Raw genomic sequence first — 17,073 nt, 5'->3', positions numbered from 1 at the left:
AAAAAATATGACCTCGAAAAAGTGTTTACTTTCTTTTTTTTTGCTGAGTTTATAAAGATAGCACATTACATTCAGAATAAAATCCCCTTTAGTTACCTTTCATACAGATTTCATAACCACCACCAGCAATTTTTGTTACTTAATGATTACTCAGCAAATACGTATACATTCACGACAAAGGCATTCTAAGATTGCTCTCTTTCACGCAACAGTGTTTAAAAGCACCTTGATTGCATAAAGATGCATGCTGGTGATAAAGAGGCAAAATACAACATGAAGTATTTACATATTCCTATCTAAGGAGATGCTGGTGCATCAAGAAGTGAGCATCCCGCGTGAGTTCAACCTTTATGGCATGAATATTACCAGCGCTTGACGGAAGGACTGAAAATGATATACTGCTAGTGGATGCTACTATACTGCGTCTTTTGGTGATTAGTCTTCCTGTATACAACCCTCTTAACTGATGTAGTACGATGTCCTTGCAATTATCATCACCCTGACATTGCCAGGTACGAATCCACATGTTTAAATTGATTTACATTTAATACATCATAGAGATATCGAGAGGATAATTCTTGTCTCGGACAAATTGTATCAAAGCGATGGTACAATTTTAGTTGAGATAGGTATTCACGTTAAAAGTTGTTGCGAGATAAGCAGAAACCGCTTTTATGAAATATTAAAGAGCAAACAATTCGAGGAGGAATTCAAAGCTTATTTGATGAAATCGGTTTTGAAATTGCAAAGATATTTAAAAAAACCAAATTTGTCCTAACAAAAGGTGGGATCCACCTTTTGATATAATAGAACCGCTTTGTTTTATTTTTTTATATTTTCGCCATTTCAAAACCGATTTTCATCAAATAAGCTTTGAATTCCCTTTAGATTTTTTTTCAATTAAACCGAGCATGTATTACTTTCTTTTCTGTAAATATTTCTTTTACTTTTTTTTTCTTTTTTTTTACTTTTGCTCTGATTTGTCTCATCTAATTGTATTTTGCATATTTGTTTCATTTACATGTGTATATGTTTTGAAAAAAAAGTATGTCTGCTGAAATAAATAAATGAAATGAAATGAAATGAAATGAAATGAGAATTGTATGCGCTTTAATACTTCATAAAGATGGGTTCTGATTAATCATGTTCTCTTTTTCTTTTTCTTTTTTGATAGAAATAAATAAACTATTGAATTGAATTGAATCTATTATCTCGCAAAAAGTTTAAACCTGAATCTCCATCTCACCCAAACTATACTATCCTAACATGTCTTGTCGACGATGTATTAGCCAAACACCAGGCCTCTCATGTGGTCACTGAATCATGTCTTGTAGGTCGTGTTTGGTCAGGTTGAAGAGCTGCAGCAGTGAGGCGTGGAGGCTGAAGTGCCCTCGGAACTCCTGTTTCATACGAGAAGTGTACAGTTACAATACTACGGCATTAATATCAGTTCATTTGAACCAAATTTAGTACATTTAGAGTTTAGTCAGAGTAGATGCGGAATGCATGTTATATTTTGTTGTCATGTATACCCTTATTTATCATCGATTTTATCTGTTTTTACTTATTTACTCTGTACCAGCTTTAAACGCTCGGCGTTGAAGAAAACATTGAAAGAAACAACTTTTATGAATCCCCCAGGAAATATTATGTATCCACGAAGAGACACTATCAATTCGAAATCATTCCCTTATTTGGTGTCATTAAATCACCTGGTCTGAATTCTATCTATTCTCCTTTTTTTCCTTCACAAACACTGAGTGTTAGGGGCTTATAGAGTCAAACAAGCTTGCTTTCATTGTTCATATAGGTCCCGTCATTCTTCTCTTTGTACAACCCGATTTCGATTTCGGCTAGTTATCGTTAGGCCTATAATCGTGCACTGTGTATATGATGTATGTATATTTTTGTTTGCTTGTATATTATTGACGAGGTACAAGAACTTGCGCTATTACTTTTGATGTAATATTGATATATGAGAAGTATGAAATAGATTGAATTTGAACTTGAACTTGAACTCATCGAGGTTTCAAAGTTTGAATACCTTTGTTACCGTGGCGCAAGCACTGAACAATTTTGTTTGGCGTACTCTGGGAAGACCTGCCACGTCGTTGCAAAAGCAGGCCACCATACGTGTTTGGAGTGAGTAATCCCCGAAGTAAGGTTGTTGCTTTGAAGTCTGATGATTATGAGATGGTACAGAGTATGAATAAGTATATAGAACTGTTACAAGTGAATAAATAATGGAGCTTGAAGAGCACAAACCTCCCCTACATGCAGTTCAGCCAAACGTCTCGCATCCATAGCAGGCCCTACATGTGTTATATTTTTACGAACAGTACTAAACATGTTAATTTTATCATTCTAGGTCGCAAGATTTAGAGTATTGTTAGGATTCGGATCAAATTTTTAGTCGTCACAAAATTTTCGATGAGGTCCCCCGATTTCTTTTTTTTTTTAACCACACATCTTGGGATTTTTTAGGAGCCGTGTTGGAAAACCATGAAAGTCCCCTATTGCGTAATGACGATCATTCCATTATTTAGAAAAATCTTGGGTCAAGACGGTGAAGGAGATCGTGAACTAAAACTTATCAATTATTTCTTAGTCAATTTCAGAACACCCTCGAAACTTTCTTCAAACTCTGATAAGCAATTCGTGTGTAACGTAGCAATGGCACATAGGTAACACGCAAATTCACCAAAAAAACCTAACCCGCTGGTGAACATTTTCCGGAGAACTTAAGCAGTTGAGCACTATCCGTTACAATCATGGTGTAATGATTTTTTTTCACCTCCGTTCATGATGTTTATATTCCATTTTTTTAGTCGCCAATGCCATGAATTATTCTACTGTGAAAGTCTTTAGTACTCTATGATATTGTTTGATTACTTGTATACTACCATTTTCGATATCTTTTACGTTACCAGTTAAGTGTGCAATATCCAAATGAGGACAAATCTTCATTTTAATTTCATGGTAAATTTCAGAATTATCAGGATGATCATTTCAAGACCCCCAGGAAAACCCTTTTCTTCTTTAGCATTAGCAACACAACTTAGAGTTGCCGTAACAAACATAGAGGCACCAAGGCAGACGAACCTCTGGAGGGGGCTCGTCTCTCGTGGCGTGGTAGATGGCATCAACGAGCACGTTCAGGCATTGGTCCGCTGGGCCTGACCTCGGCATGTCGAACAGAGAAGGGATGCTGGAGAGAAGCCGCACCCAGAAATGTCTCAAGCTGGAGGGAATCATGAAGAACGTTTGAAATTGAAACACATGAAATGTAAGTATGCACGATACTATAGAATTCTGAAAACACTGTTTGGCTCTGACAGTTATCGAAGGCATATTTGATGATATTGCAGGGGGGGGGGGAGTGGAATTGTGCCAAACAGAGAATAGACAAATCAAATCAAATCAAATCAAGGTGATCATCCACTAAAGGTTGTTTTTTTCCCTATAACATAACATGGTGAATGCCATGATATTTTAACATTGTTACCAGCCGTCAAATGTGAAATGTCACTAAAACAAATCCAACGAAATATCTATAAGTAAGATTATTGACCTATTGTAAAACTCTGAAGGCTGATATACTAACTTATAAGTTGATAATTATGTAATTCATGAATATCGAATGTTATACAAGAATAGTAATGAGTCACTTTTTCGTCGTCGTCTCCGTCGTAGGTGGCGGCATCAACAATTTGGTGTACTCTCAATAACTTTCTACAGCGGTGAACTATGACCACCAAGCTCGCACCACAGGTACAGTCCCTATGAATGTCAATCAAGTTTGAATATGGGTGGAGTCCGACAAGGCCGAAAGTCTAAAGGTCAATAAACTTGCCCTGGTACTTGCCCTTGACGGATCTTGAGATGCCCTCACCTTCTAGAGTAATTCACAAATTTTACAAGCTATGCTTTTCTTGTGAATTCCTCTTTTCCATGTAAAGTTATAAATTAAGATTGCATTGCTTACTTGTTTATTTATCCAAATCAGAGTGGATATCATTATGATAATTGTATTCATGTTCTGTTGAAAATTACGTGATTGAAAGTTCCTTTTGATGTTGGTATGTACTCATGTAAAGCGTTATGTATATTACTTTGTATTACTTTATATGGAAATAAAATCATTTGCATTGAATTGAATCAAATTAAATTGATATCAAAGCACTGTACTCTGTGGTGTACTTGCCGGCCAAGTTTTAATTTATGTGAAGTTTGACAAGTTCCAAAGTCAACATGATATGGTTGATGAACTTTACCTGATGTAGTACACCTACATACACGCACATCACACCCAACGCAATTTTGACTTATACAATTTTTACAGAGTAATATTTCCTCCACTGATATACGTGTCTCTGACAATGATTTCGATATTTTATTGTTGTACACGTATATCTCTTGTATATCATATCTATGTATCTATGTTATATGTGCTCTGTATGTATGCATTCTATGTATGTACCGATGTAGTGTGTATGCATGCAAACAACAAAAATTTCCAGGAATAGAAGATAGAACGAACTGCGTTGAATTGAATTGAAGTCACAAGGAAAAAGGGTTTTGAAGATGAGAGCCCATACATGTACAGTGAGTTGCCCTTTACACACTAAAAAATAAAGGTTCAAATTTGCACCCTATTTGTCTCTATAGCAGTACCCTGTGGTGCACAATTGCACCTTTTATCATGCAAGTAGAAAATTAAATCTCTTAATATTTATATTCGTACCTACAAAGTTGCAGACATATCCATCAGAGTATAAGTTTGATCTTACGAGTAAAACCTTGGTAGTCGTGGTCCAAATTTTCAATTCGCAATGTATTAATGTTTATGGTGCATATTTGCACCCTTGATTAGCACAAAACTGAGGGCGCAAATTCGCACCCCCTGCAGGTTCAAAATTCAGCGTATTATTGGGGTGCAATTTTGCACCCTTTAGGGTGGTTGTATAGCGACAATTTTGGGGTTCAAGTTTTAACCCGTACTTCTTAGTGTGTACGTGTGGAAGAAAAGAAAGGATCTAAAACTCCATGGCACCGACTATGTAAAAACAACAAACAGTAGATCGACAAATTAAGATCGGACGTACTTGATCATACAATCAATGAAAGCATGCAAAGTAATGCCTCACTGTTGGTTTAAAGGGGCATTCCGGACGATTTTCATAATTCAACATCATGTAGTACATAAATCAACAGCTTCATGTACAGATTTGTGGAATTTATTGTGGTTCTTGAGGAAAGAAACAGTACTTTGAAAAACCTTAAACAAAATACACTGAACAAAGATGATGACATATAGGCATGATAGGAGCCTCACATATTTCAGAAATGTAGCAGTGTCATTCTACAATACCGCTTGCTTGCAAGTTCACCTTTGTATAAGCTTTGCATGCCTTCTTCCTTTGTTCTGCTTCCTTGAGCCCCAGCTCATGCTTCTTACGGTGAGGCTGCCATGTCATCATCCTTGTTCATTGCAATTTGTTATAAATTTCGAAAACATTCTTATTCTTCATCCCAATCATTATAAATTCTGAAACTCTGTACCCAGCATGCCCAGTATAACTAATTCATATTTGTTCAAATGTAAAAATCTGAAAATCATCCGGAGGTCTCCTTTAATTTCTGTAGGGTTTTTTTACGTACACTTTCAATGAAAAGGAAGTTGACCCAAATGCATACCCTAAAGTTACTTTAAGAGCAACCCATGTCACCGCTGGGTGTGCCATGCAGGGTAGCAATAATAAAGAATTTGATATATATTATGTCTTGTTATACACACTGTTAACGTTTTCATTACCAATTTCTTTTCCATCTTTCTGCCATGCCGTTTTTCGCGCCAACTGCATATTCTCTTGCAAGCTCGTCAAAGGTGTCGAAGAGATGTTTGACCGGAAGCGCATATTTTTGTGGGAACTTAAACATCGATTCCAAAATGTTCGTCATGTATGGACTGACCGCAGCCTGTGATGGGCGAGAATTTCTCATTAATCTTTTTCATTCTTTGAGGTAATTATTATTCTTTGAAGCAATGATGATGATAATTACAATGACAGGAATAATAGTGAAAAGAGTGATCACAATTCTGTAAATTGTACGGCTATCACAAATTATGACAAAATCACATCAGTAACTGGGTAAACTACGAACATGAACATACACGTGTATAAAAGGAGTACCTTTGTAGTCAGCATGTGGGGTATAGCGAGATCTCTATCCAGCCCAGCGTGCCCCTGTGTGAGGTTGACTGGAGTCGCAGTGTCATCCATCTTCAGCTGTGGGGATTCCTTTTAATGACAGATAATCATTTAATTGCAACTTCCACGACGTAACCTCAACTTTACAATGTTGTTTAAAGCAAATGTGTGTATTGATATACTCTTGTGAAAAAGAAAACAAGAAACTGTATTTTTTACAACGCTGTTTTCACCAACAGGGAATGATTTCATCCGTTATTTTCTTTTAATCTCTCTCCTTAGTTAGGTGAGACATTATATCACACAAAGTAACAAATTTATCTAAAGTTACATTCAATTTGTCATTCCGGCAATGGCTACTAAAATTTACTTAATTATACTACAACAAGATTTATGCGCCACAAACTTCCCTGTGTATCCGAGACCCAAGGAGAAATATGTTGATACGTTCCAAGATGAAGTTGAAGTTAAAGCGAACAATATATCTTGATGTGACTTTGCATCGTGACCATCATAAAGCTTTACGGAAATTAAATGTTCAATTAGTCACACCGGAAGAATGTGAACCCCTTGCCTTTAGGTGCGTTGCTCCGGGTTTGCTCTGTTTTGGGGCCGACGTGTCAGGGGTAGTTGAAGTCTTATTTGCTGTTGAATTTTCGTCTGAGAGATAAAGGGAAAATGAAACAGACCTTGCGTGAGAATTTGAGAGTATTTACAGTCGACTGGAAGCAAGAATCAAAATAAGTCAAGATTATATTATTCATCAAAAGAATCACTTTCAAGGATCAAATAAATTGATCATGATGGATGTTAACTTTCGGTTCATGCTGATCTGATGAAATCGATATGTTTACGAATTTTATGATAAATACTTTCATAAATTGACTACATGAAAGTGAACAAGGTAGAGAACGCTAATCTTACATTTATTTGACAAAATACCGGAGGAAACAAGTTGCAAATATCCACTGGAATCAGTCTTAGCCTCGCCCTTTGGTCTGATGGTAATTCGACATCCATGATCCAACTTGTAAAAGAGAAATGCGATGTTCTGATGAGATTTTCTCGATAGTACTGCACTTGATCTAAGATGCGATACGCACATAATCAAACTATTTATGTTAGTCATAAGAAAGACAACATATAGAATGGAAATATTCATAGGCATCTTGAACATGTTTTCATGATGTATCTGGCATTCCTTATGTCAATGCAAGTAGATCACTCTTTTCCATCACTTTATTTACTCGTTGCTACCATTGCCAAGTGTGCATTGCTTTCTCGTTACATGATTATCCGTGCATATATTTTGTATTATATTCTATGACTTGTGCATTACTTTTCACCGATATGAATTGAAAAATGTACACTTTGTCTTATGTACTATTTGATGGAAATAGAGTTGTACCTGTATACTAGTAATCAAATTAAAGATGAAAACACAATTATCGCCCCTAAAAATTCAGAGGCATATTTAACCGATGCTCGTGCTATAGTTCCTTCTTGCATCGGTATCTACAACATCACGCACATGTCATTATAACTATAAACTGAATATTGGATTGTCCTTTGTCTTGCCCTGATGTGTCAATGAGAAGGAAACTAAAACACACTATATGAGATGCCAACACGTTAAGACGGCTTGGCCTGCCATCACGAAATGCTTTTGTGCTTACCCCGTACGTCTTTACAGTATTCATTCTCCCCGAAACATGACCGTCAATTCCCTCGTCTTCGTCTCGCAAGATCAGGTATGTCCCGACGTCTTTCAGCCAGACTTTGAAAGTGAAATAGTTATTACTGACGACAAAATTCTACTGAAATCGAGTCCCGAGAGAGGATACAGAACGGAACTCAATGTTTTTCACTTTATTCCACACAGGATTTTAATAGTAAAACTTTCTAGTCAAGCTTCACATTTTAACCCAACACACTTCCTTTCTCATTCTTGCGATAGCTCGCTTTCGCCATTGTTTCATGTTCGTAAGGAAGTTATAAAATGAATTATTTACCTAAACTTTCTTCGTCTTTCTTTGACACACTTAGTCAAGTTCTGCATACAAAAAAAAAAGAGCGAAAGCCTTGAAGAATGCGTATGTTTCCACAAAGCTAGATCATCCTGGTAGGGCCTATGTGATTAAAGTGCACGTAGACAAGAAATACGCCAATATCGCCATGTATTGTATGAGTCACTGCAAATGGTCGAAGATTACCCGAAGACCTACCTACATCGAGAACGTCTCCATTCCTTGGAAGAAGACACAATCCAGCTTTCCACATAGAATCCAAGATTTTCTGTTTTGCCTGTCCAACGCTATCGACGTCTAACACTTTTACGCTAAGGAAGGCATTGTCGTCCTCATCAACGACAAAAAGCACCTGAAAGAAGAGTCGCCAAAAAGATGTCAGTACTATTGTTCCACAGACAACATCAACTGGTATAATTATCCTTCAGTCAATTACACCCCAATGGCTTTACACCCTTGTGCAAAAGAAATTAGCACCCTGTAATAGATTATTCCATACGATAAATGCCGCAGCATGCCTACACGCTTCGCAAAATGTTACTAGCCCGACCAGCACGCGACATCGTTGTTAACAGTTACAAAATAATATAATCATGTTTTACGACTAGCCCGAGCACAAACCGCCCTCCTCTAGGCAAAATATACCAGTAACAACCTCCAGTTACATGTACTAGGTTTCCTTGTGTACAGATATACCGTATGTGCCAAAAAATTACAACGGGACCCTCCACGATGATAACTTTAAAAATAGTGAATCAATCCAAATACAATTTCAGGGTATGAAACTATAACTTATTACCCACATCTTACAGACAACCCATCCGATTTGCTTCAGTGGTCAAAGAGAAATGAGGAGTTTTGCAGAGCATGTTAGGAATCCCTTCCCTCCAAGTTCTGTCCATTGTGTTCACACATTATGCAGTTCCAAGAACATCCATGTGCTAAATTTGGAAGAATCAGACCCATTATATTCTTTACAATGATCCACATTTCTCTGTGACCACTTAACCAAATCAAATGGGGTTTTCTGCAAAATAAAGCTAAGATCTTATATTTTAAGACCCTGAAGTAGCATTAAGACATTTTGATCATATTGGAAGTTATCACTGCGACATCAGATTGTAATTTTTTGGGGACATACCGTATTATCATTATGTGGGTGTGATTATGGATGTTTGGCGTTTATTGTCTTTGGTTAACTGTCTTAGGCCTGTGAGGACATTTTAGGGTTATTGCGCAATGGCGTTGATGTTTAGTGATTGCTACAAACTAATTTGTTATATTTCAACGTTGAATATATGCGAAGTATTCGAAGTTTTCAAAATAAGAGAACACAAAACAAAACGAAACAAAGCAGAAGTCCCTCATGTCATTAAGGAATGGAAATGTCATTTATTTTTTTTCTTTTCCTTTTGCATGTAAACAGTGTTTCTAGTTTATTGAAGAGGTAATAGAAATAAAAGACTTCACTGCCTGTCACAAAGTGATCACGAGACCAACAAAATTTCCCCGAGCTATAGATTTGCAAAAAAAGCATAATAATAAAAAAGAAGAGAGATTGTTGTACTCTTGCTGTAAATCGACAAATTATTGAAGTATAGCACCTATACACACAATTGAGTACAAATGAGGTTAGTAGTGCAAATATCTGGCCTATATGTCGTTGTAGGTTGCTTGTTACAGACGTGGTGTGACCCTGGGCGCAGCCAGGCCTGTAGCATATGTTAGTCACGCGGGTTAAGTTAAATAGTTCACGACCAGAAAGATAGAGATTTGTTTTATGATCCCAACAGTGCTGCTCATCTAATTGTCAAAGAATAACCTATTCCTGATTGGTCTCCTGGGTCCATGGTCTCACAAAAATAAAGCGATTTATGTGGAGCTAGCTTGCAATAATATAGGTATGCGGTGGCTGCAATAGGAACAAACAATACCCTCAGCTTAAAAAAAAAATGGTAAATAACCAAATTGAAGCCGTTGTTCTGAAGGTGAGGTATATGGGAATGAAGATGGAATTGAAGCATATCTGATATTAAGTAACATTGCCGTAACACTGATGTCGATAGCTAATTACTACTTCTTGAAAGGTAATGTCCTGGTCGAACAAGCGATTGTAATCCAGAGTGAAATATGCTTCTCCAGTGGTAGCATCGATTGGTCCTTTCTCACACTGAGACTTCAAAGCCTGATATAGCATGAACATCGGGTACAGCATTTGATGCTGTTTATGAGAGAAAATCAAAAAAAAAAAGATTTCGTATATTACTGCATAATGATGAAAATATATCCTTTTCCCGTCACACGCTTTTTCTTTTTCTTTTTTTTTCAATCATCTTCCCAACCGCGAATCATTATTATCACATCGATTTATTATCCCTCTCCCTTCCCTAACAATTACACACACACGCACACACACACACACACACACATACTTGTATTATACAACAGAAAAAGTAAATTCACACCAATCTTGGGTAACTTTTTAAAGAAAAAAGTTTCAAGCAAAATATTTTGCAAGGGTATTTTTTACATTTATGGACTATTCAAACTATAGAGATTTTGAAATAATTTGAAAGACTACATATCATTACCTTGATGTACGGAAACATGCACAAGGCAAACCAATTAGCCAACATTTTGTCTCCGATGGATTCCGGCCTGTTGCAAACAAAAGATGTAACAAGTAAAGGTACAGCGAAGTTGATATTGATGACACCCTCTGTCATGTCTGTTATGGGCATATTGGTAAACAATGGTAAAAGGATAATGAAAACTCCAATCGAAAATTTATTGTTATTGCAATCTGAACAATTCTTATTATCTCTATTTATCATGGGTTACATTCAGTTTCCATTTCGTTGTGTCTTTTGCTTAAAAAGAAAAGACAACAATAATCGCAGGGTAGGATAGCTGAAAATTGAAATGATATCAAAGTATATCATTCCTACATCATTCATCATTAAACAAAAAAAAAAAGGAGATGCGTTTCTTATCCCAGTCAGCCTGTGGTTTCATTGATTTTCGTCATTAAGAAAAACCCATGTAAAGCTTAATAACATTCTTAGGAACAATTAAGATTATAAAAAAGAATAAAAACATCTGCCATACACAATTTAATGGGAATTGTATCCCATTGTATTCATGTGGATTGAGTGAATGGAGAAATACTTATAGAACATATCAGCATAGTTTCAGGAAAATCCCTTCAAAAGCTAAGATTTTTTAAGTTTCGGTGCCGCCATCGCTGGATGAGAATTAAGACTGATGAGACGAGAAGCTATGAGAATGAGAAGGCTGGGTGAGAAGATCCAGAGACTCCAACTCTCCCGTTTTCGACGGGAGATCTCCCGCCGAAAACCCATTTTTGCAAAATCTCCCGTTCTCCCGTTTGAGATTTAATTTCTCCCGCCCTGGCTCAATGTCTCCAGTTGGAAAGGATTTCTTACTTATTGCTATCATATGTTGCAAAAATAAGCCTTAGATAGCACCAGAGAGCATCTATAACCCTAGGAACTTCACGCTTCGCACACATAAACTTGGGTCTCCCGTTTGCTGGGGGTTTCAGGCGGGAGAATCTCCAGATCAGAAGGTGCTTGGGGTTGGAGTCTCTGAAGATCTGTTAAAAATATATAGAAAGATTTTATTTTTCAAGCGTAATGAAGCATTTGACTTACCTCTTTCATAAAGCAGGGCGAATTATATTACAGTTGACGTACGTCAGTTGTCAGTAACGAGTGAAAGAAATGCGCGCTTTTCATAAAAATGAAATTTTGTGGATTTTTAAAAAAAGTTTTCATTATATCTTTGTCCTGCAGTGACGTCACGAACTGCTGTATCCTCTCATCCAGCGATGGTGGCACCGAAACATATAAAATCTTATATTTTTGAACGGACTGTCCTATTTTCCTCAAATTTCGTAAATGTGTTCTTCTAATATTGCTGCATTCACTCAGGCCACATATATATTTTGGTATCCTTCTTCTTTAACTCTTACATGCCAAACAGCGCGTCCATTTCGATCGAAGACCTCGATGTTGCAGCAACCCTGTCACGAACCAGCCTAGAAATCAACCTGATCATAACAAAACAATTCAGCAGTTAAAGTTATTAGTCCTAGAAGTAAGTGAGTAGTGTCAGACTGTTAACTTTAACGTGTGTGTTGTGTTCTAGATAGAGGCGAATGTCATATTGCATGACTATCAGCGAAAAATCTTTTCACAAGGAGAGCGGATGCGATACTTGCATTGCATTAACATGATTTCTGTTCAGGAAGAGTGCCTGTGACTGTCGCTGTGACCAAGGAGGTTAAAGAGAATGGAGTCACAACTGTCGTATTTCCTTTGAAGCCATGTTCGATGCCGCCATTCGAAAATATCATGAAGCGTGTGCCAAACTGGATCTGCTGCGCAGATACGAAGACAATCGACTCGTGTCTCATTGCATAATTCCCAGTCACTTTCTAGGGAAGATATGTCTTTGTGATGGCAATTACTTTTCGCTATCCCTACTTATAAAAGATAAGTTAATGTTAGAGACACGGGATGCGCGAATAGAAATTGGGCAAATTACGAAATAAAAATGAAAATTACTCGACTGGTCATGCCTGGGCACTAATCTGATATATCTATTAATAGAGAATTATACTTGAAGATTATTTCATGTCAACTTTAATTGTCGGAATTATGTGGAAAAGTGATAAAAACCAGCATTCCAGGAGGGTACAGTTTTAAACACTTTTGCATGATGTAGTTTTTCATTTGCACCTTTCCATGTATTCCTGGACTGGATTTACTTTTGTTTATATGCTTTATAATTAAGTCAGATTTAATTTCATTTAATAAATGAACGAGCAAAATGTAGCCAATATTATGTTAACGCACGAAATTAATCCTCGGATTGCTCAGCAAGGCGGCGGCATCGAACATCGATCACCAAAGGCACCAATGCACCTGTGGAATTCTTTTATACATCAATAGAAAACTGACAACTGTTTGAATAATTACAGCCAGTTGGAACTCCTCCTCTTAAACCTCCTTGCTATGACTTAATGTAAATCTAAACTATTTCAAGACATTATCTAATTTCTGAAGAGCGGTAGAGGGATTTGGCACCATTATTCGGAGATGCAGACTAGCAAATACCCTGTATCACCTACATCATAACCTCCAAAACAACAAAAGAACATAGTCAAATAAGATGTAAAGGCATAACTGTATAAAGATTTACCAAACGGTAAACATCGCTTTGAAACTCAGAAGCTGCGCCTGTTTGAAATCACATTGTGTCATTTTAGAAGGCAGCTCATTCGGTCATGCAATAGACCGTTTCTGTAATGCATTACAATAAATTATAAAATGGGTTCAAGAATGTAGCCAATAGGAAGCGCTGAAATGAGTCACGTGTGCTTTGGTTATTCTAGTCCCATCGCACTGCGTGTTAAATCCTATTGCCGATCGTCTGTGCGCGCGGCGGCTCCTTTGAATTGCATGCATACGCGCTGTCAATCCTGTAAACAACTTCTAGTTCGGGCTGCCGGCCGGCCGGCCTTTCTTCCCTTGTGCATAACATGTGTGGCGTACGTGTACTCTTATACGTACAGTACAGTAGACCAAGCATTGTGGGACCGGGCGCGTACATGGAGTCACTTTGAAGGGCAAATCCAACGATTTAGCAGGTTAATTCTCACGCCGTTTTCAGAGTATGTTGTCTAGTAGGCCTATATGAGGAGTCTATATCAAGTCTTTGAGGTAAAGGGTGCATATTCTATGTAAAATAAGTAAGTTTTCATGCGGGAACTTAAGTGTCCGGAAACCCAACCCCCCATCATACTTATACTGTATGTGCGGGATTTCCGAGTGCGACGTGCGTAAATGTTTGGGACGAACATCTTCGGACGTTTTGACCCACAAAGGTACGTGAAAAATGCTGAAAAATGCTGTTAGTTTTCGAATTTTCGACCCATTTTATAAAACAAATGATGCACAGGATTATTTCGTGGCGTTAGTGGATGCAGCTCACTCTCGGGTATTTACAATGTAGTGCAACTTGCACTCGGCTTCGCCTCGTGCATGTTTCACAATTGTAAATACCCTCGAGTGCGCTATACGCCTCCACTAACGCACTCTATCCTGTGCATCATTTGTATGATATATGGAGGTTTCTTTTCCTACAGCCTATGAAAAAGCATTTCAGTCACTTCCTCCCTCTCATTAAAGGACAAGTTCACCTTCATAGACATGAATGTTGAGTGAATGCAGCAATATTAGTAGAACACATCATTGAGAGTTTGAGGAAAATCGGACAATCCGTTCAAAATCTATGAATTTTTGAATTTTCTGCTCACTCAAGGCTGGATGAGAAGACTTTCATACTATAGCTTGTAATGTCACATGAGTATAAAGAAAGAATAAAGAAAATTCAACATATTTTCACTTTTCTCGCATAACAAAAGAACACTTGACTTCTCTCTTTCAGAAGGTAAGGGGAATAATATTACCCTTAACAAGTCGAAGAAATCTACACTCTATTCAAAAAGTAAAGTTTTGTGAAATTCTCTTTTAATTTTCTTTATATGGTTGTACGCATATGACATCATACACTGTAGTAGTCTTCTCATCCAGCAGTGACTACGCAGATACTTTAAAAATTCAAAACTTTTGAACGGATTGTCTAATTTTCCCCAAACTTTCACTGATGTGTTCTACTAATATTGCTGCATTCACTCAATCCACATGTATATGAAGGTGGACTTGTCCTTTAAGTCTCATAGGCAGGAATTCACTTAATTGTTGCTAAGTAGGGCAAGCCTTCGGCAAGTTTTGTGGTTGTCATGGTTGTCACGGGCAACTTTTGTGAAAAAGCATAAATAAAATCTGAATAAATGATAACATTACAGAACTGTTAGACTGTTACACTCTTGGCATCTGTGAAAGTCATCATTGCAACTATACTACTCAGGAAATTTTGACATCCACTAGTCACTCATGGTGACTTCCAACCTATCCTTAGTGTTTGTGACTGCGTTTGTTTCCTGAACTACTCTGCTAAAACGTACTCTCACTTACTTTGAGAAATAAATGCTCTTGCCCTCACTCACGTAGACTAGTGACAGAAGTGATGCAATAAGTTCCCTGTCAAGGAAATCAATAATAAAAGTGAGTCCATTGCCATGATATCAAATCATTATTAATATTGTAGATAATAAGGAAAATATGATAACATAACATTGTCTTCTACAACATTTTGATCTTTAAGCACTAATTCGAACTTCCTCCTCATTATTTAACAATGATTTATTATTCTACATTTTCTCAAAAACAGTCGATTAATAAATCAAGATAAACGGTTGCATATAAGATACCGGCAACAGCGTCCAAGAGACTGTTCTGCATGCTCTACTTGGTTGAATTCATTTCATTTCCTTTCACTCTATTTCCAAATTTTATCAGATTAGGTGATACGATATCATACATTTGATAAATACAGTTTTTCTGGAAATTGTTCTCTAGAGGATTGTCGGTTTTAATTCATATTTGTGATGGACCTACCTTGTACGTTGTTCGTTTTGCCATTTCATTTCAAGAGTTTTGATGAAGGCCACGATGAATTCTTCGTTCTTCAGCGATCGATTAAAACACACCAAGTTTTCTTCCACGAGGTTGTCCATATACTGCAATAAGAAGTGACTTATGAGGATTGTATACCATTCTTGTTTTTCTGTCAGTGCTGCTGACCTGCAAACCGAATATGTTCTTTAAGGGAATTGCTGCACAGAACATGGCACAGGATAAACATTGTTGTGTTTATTGGATCATAAGTTTACAAAGAACCTTGTTTTGTTAAACAGTTCTTACTTATGTATATTCCGTCCAAAATTTATAGCTTTGTGGTATATATATTAATGGATACTGTTCTGTTGGTTTTTTTTAATTCACTAATTTGGGAAGGAAATAAGGTTCGTTATTCCAAAAGTACATCGATCCGAAAACGAAATAAGGTTCGTAATTCCGAAGGTTCGTTAATCCGAAAACGAAATAAGGCTATAGCTCGCAATTCCGAAGGGTTGTTATAGTACGCATCTTCGTTTCACTTCAGGGTTCAAGGACCTTGTTTCAGTTTCAGATTAACAAATCTTATTTCATTTTCGGAATAACGAATATCACAAGCATTAACTGCTACGAACAGAAAATAGCTCTTGTGTTTCTGAAACACTGGGTAATTAAGAAGAGATTTATCGGACGCATCGTTCACGTAGCGCAATGACGCAACAATCTACGAGCACTGGTGTGGAAGCTGTAAAAGCCCTTCTATTGTTATGATATACAATGCATTCCCGTTCTAACGCAGCCCTAGGGACTGGCGGTTTCTTACGTCATATCGAAATTTCGTTGTAGCAAAACAGTAAAGTACATAAGGATAAGCATTATATAGATGATAATTTTGGGACCTGAAGTTTTACTTCGTTTTACTTCGTTGTAACAAGAATTTCGTTACAACCGTGATCGTTATAACGGGAGTGAACTGTACTGAATTCCTGAGCACAAAATGCCTCTCATACCTCAGGGTCGGATGTCTCAGGACGAACTCCAAGTTCACCAAAGAACATGACTGTCACGTACTGGTTGTGATATCTGAATGGGATGCCGTACTTCTTGACTCTTTCGTCCACATCCGTCAGTTCGAGAGTAGTATCAGGCACTGCCAAGGTAGGTCATTGCCAAAAAAAAAAAAAAAGAGAGGAAGAAATCACCTTAATAATACAGTATATCTGGATTGACGATATGTTTTCAAAAAGGAGATGAAAATGTGCAAATTTGGCCTTAATTTGATCCTCG

The 17,073-nt window shown here is 37.2% G+C and overlaps 1 protein-coding gene across 1 annotated transcript in view; it reads right to left on the bottom strand.

The window, feature by feature from the left end:
• Positions 1-1,313: 1,313 nt before the first annotated feature.
• LOC139743023 (plexin-A4-like) overlaps positions 1,314-17,073 on the bottom strand; it is a 36,116-nt gene continuing 20,356 nt past the window's right edge. Inside the window, exons 14-28 of the mRNA XM_071653528.1 lie at positions 16,797-16,936; positions 15,787-15,908; positions 15,304-15,369; positions 12,234-12,311; positions 10,831-10,897; positions 10,314-10,460; positions 8,438-8,591; positions 7,889-7,989; positions 7,137-7,239; positions 6,787-6,872; positions 6,195-6,302; positions 5,816-5,979; positions 3,103-3,241; positions 2,045-2,179; positions 1,314-1,400 (exon numbers count right to left, since the gene is read on the bottom strand). Of these exons, the coding sequence (XP_071509629.1) occupies positions 1,314-1,400; positions 2,045-2,179; positions 3,103-3,241; positions 5,816-5,979; positions 6,195-6,302; positions 6,787-6,872; positions 7,137-7,239; positions 7,889-7,989; positions 8,438-8,591; positions 10,314-10,460; positions 10,831-10,897; positions 12,234-12,311; positions 15,304-15,369; positions 15,787-15,908; positions 16,797-16,936 (1,697 nt within the window). The remainder of the gene's footprint in view (positions 1,401-2,044; positions 2,180-3,102; positions 3,242-5,815; positions 5,980-6,194; positions 6,303-6,786; positions 6,873-7,136; positions 7,240-7,888; positions 7,990-8,437; positions 8,592-10,313; positions 10,461-10,830; positions 10,898-12,233; positions 12,312-15,303; positions 15,370-15,786; positions 15,909-16,796; positions 16,937-17,073) is intronic.

Source organism: Diadema antillarum, unplaced genomic scaffold (genome assembly GCF_040938485.1).
Source record: "Diadema antillarum isolate AM-2024a unplaced genomic scaffold, OU_Dant_1.0 seq00001042_RagTag, whole genome shotgun sequence".
Taxonomy (NCBI): domain Eukaryota; kingdom Metazoa; phylum Echinodermata; class Echinoidea; order Diadematoida; family Diadematidae; genus Diadema; species Diadema antillarum.
The sequence above is the reverse complement of the archived record's forward strand: the minus strand, read 5'-3'. Positions and strand labels throughout refer to the sequence as shown.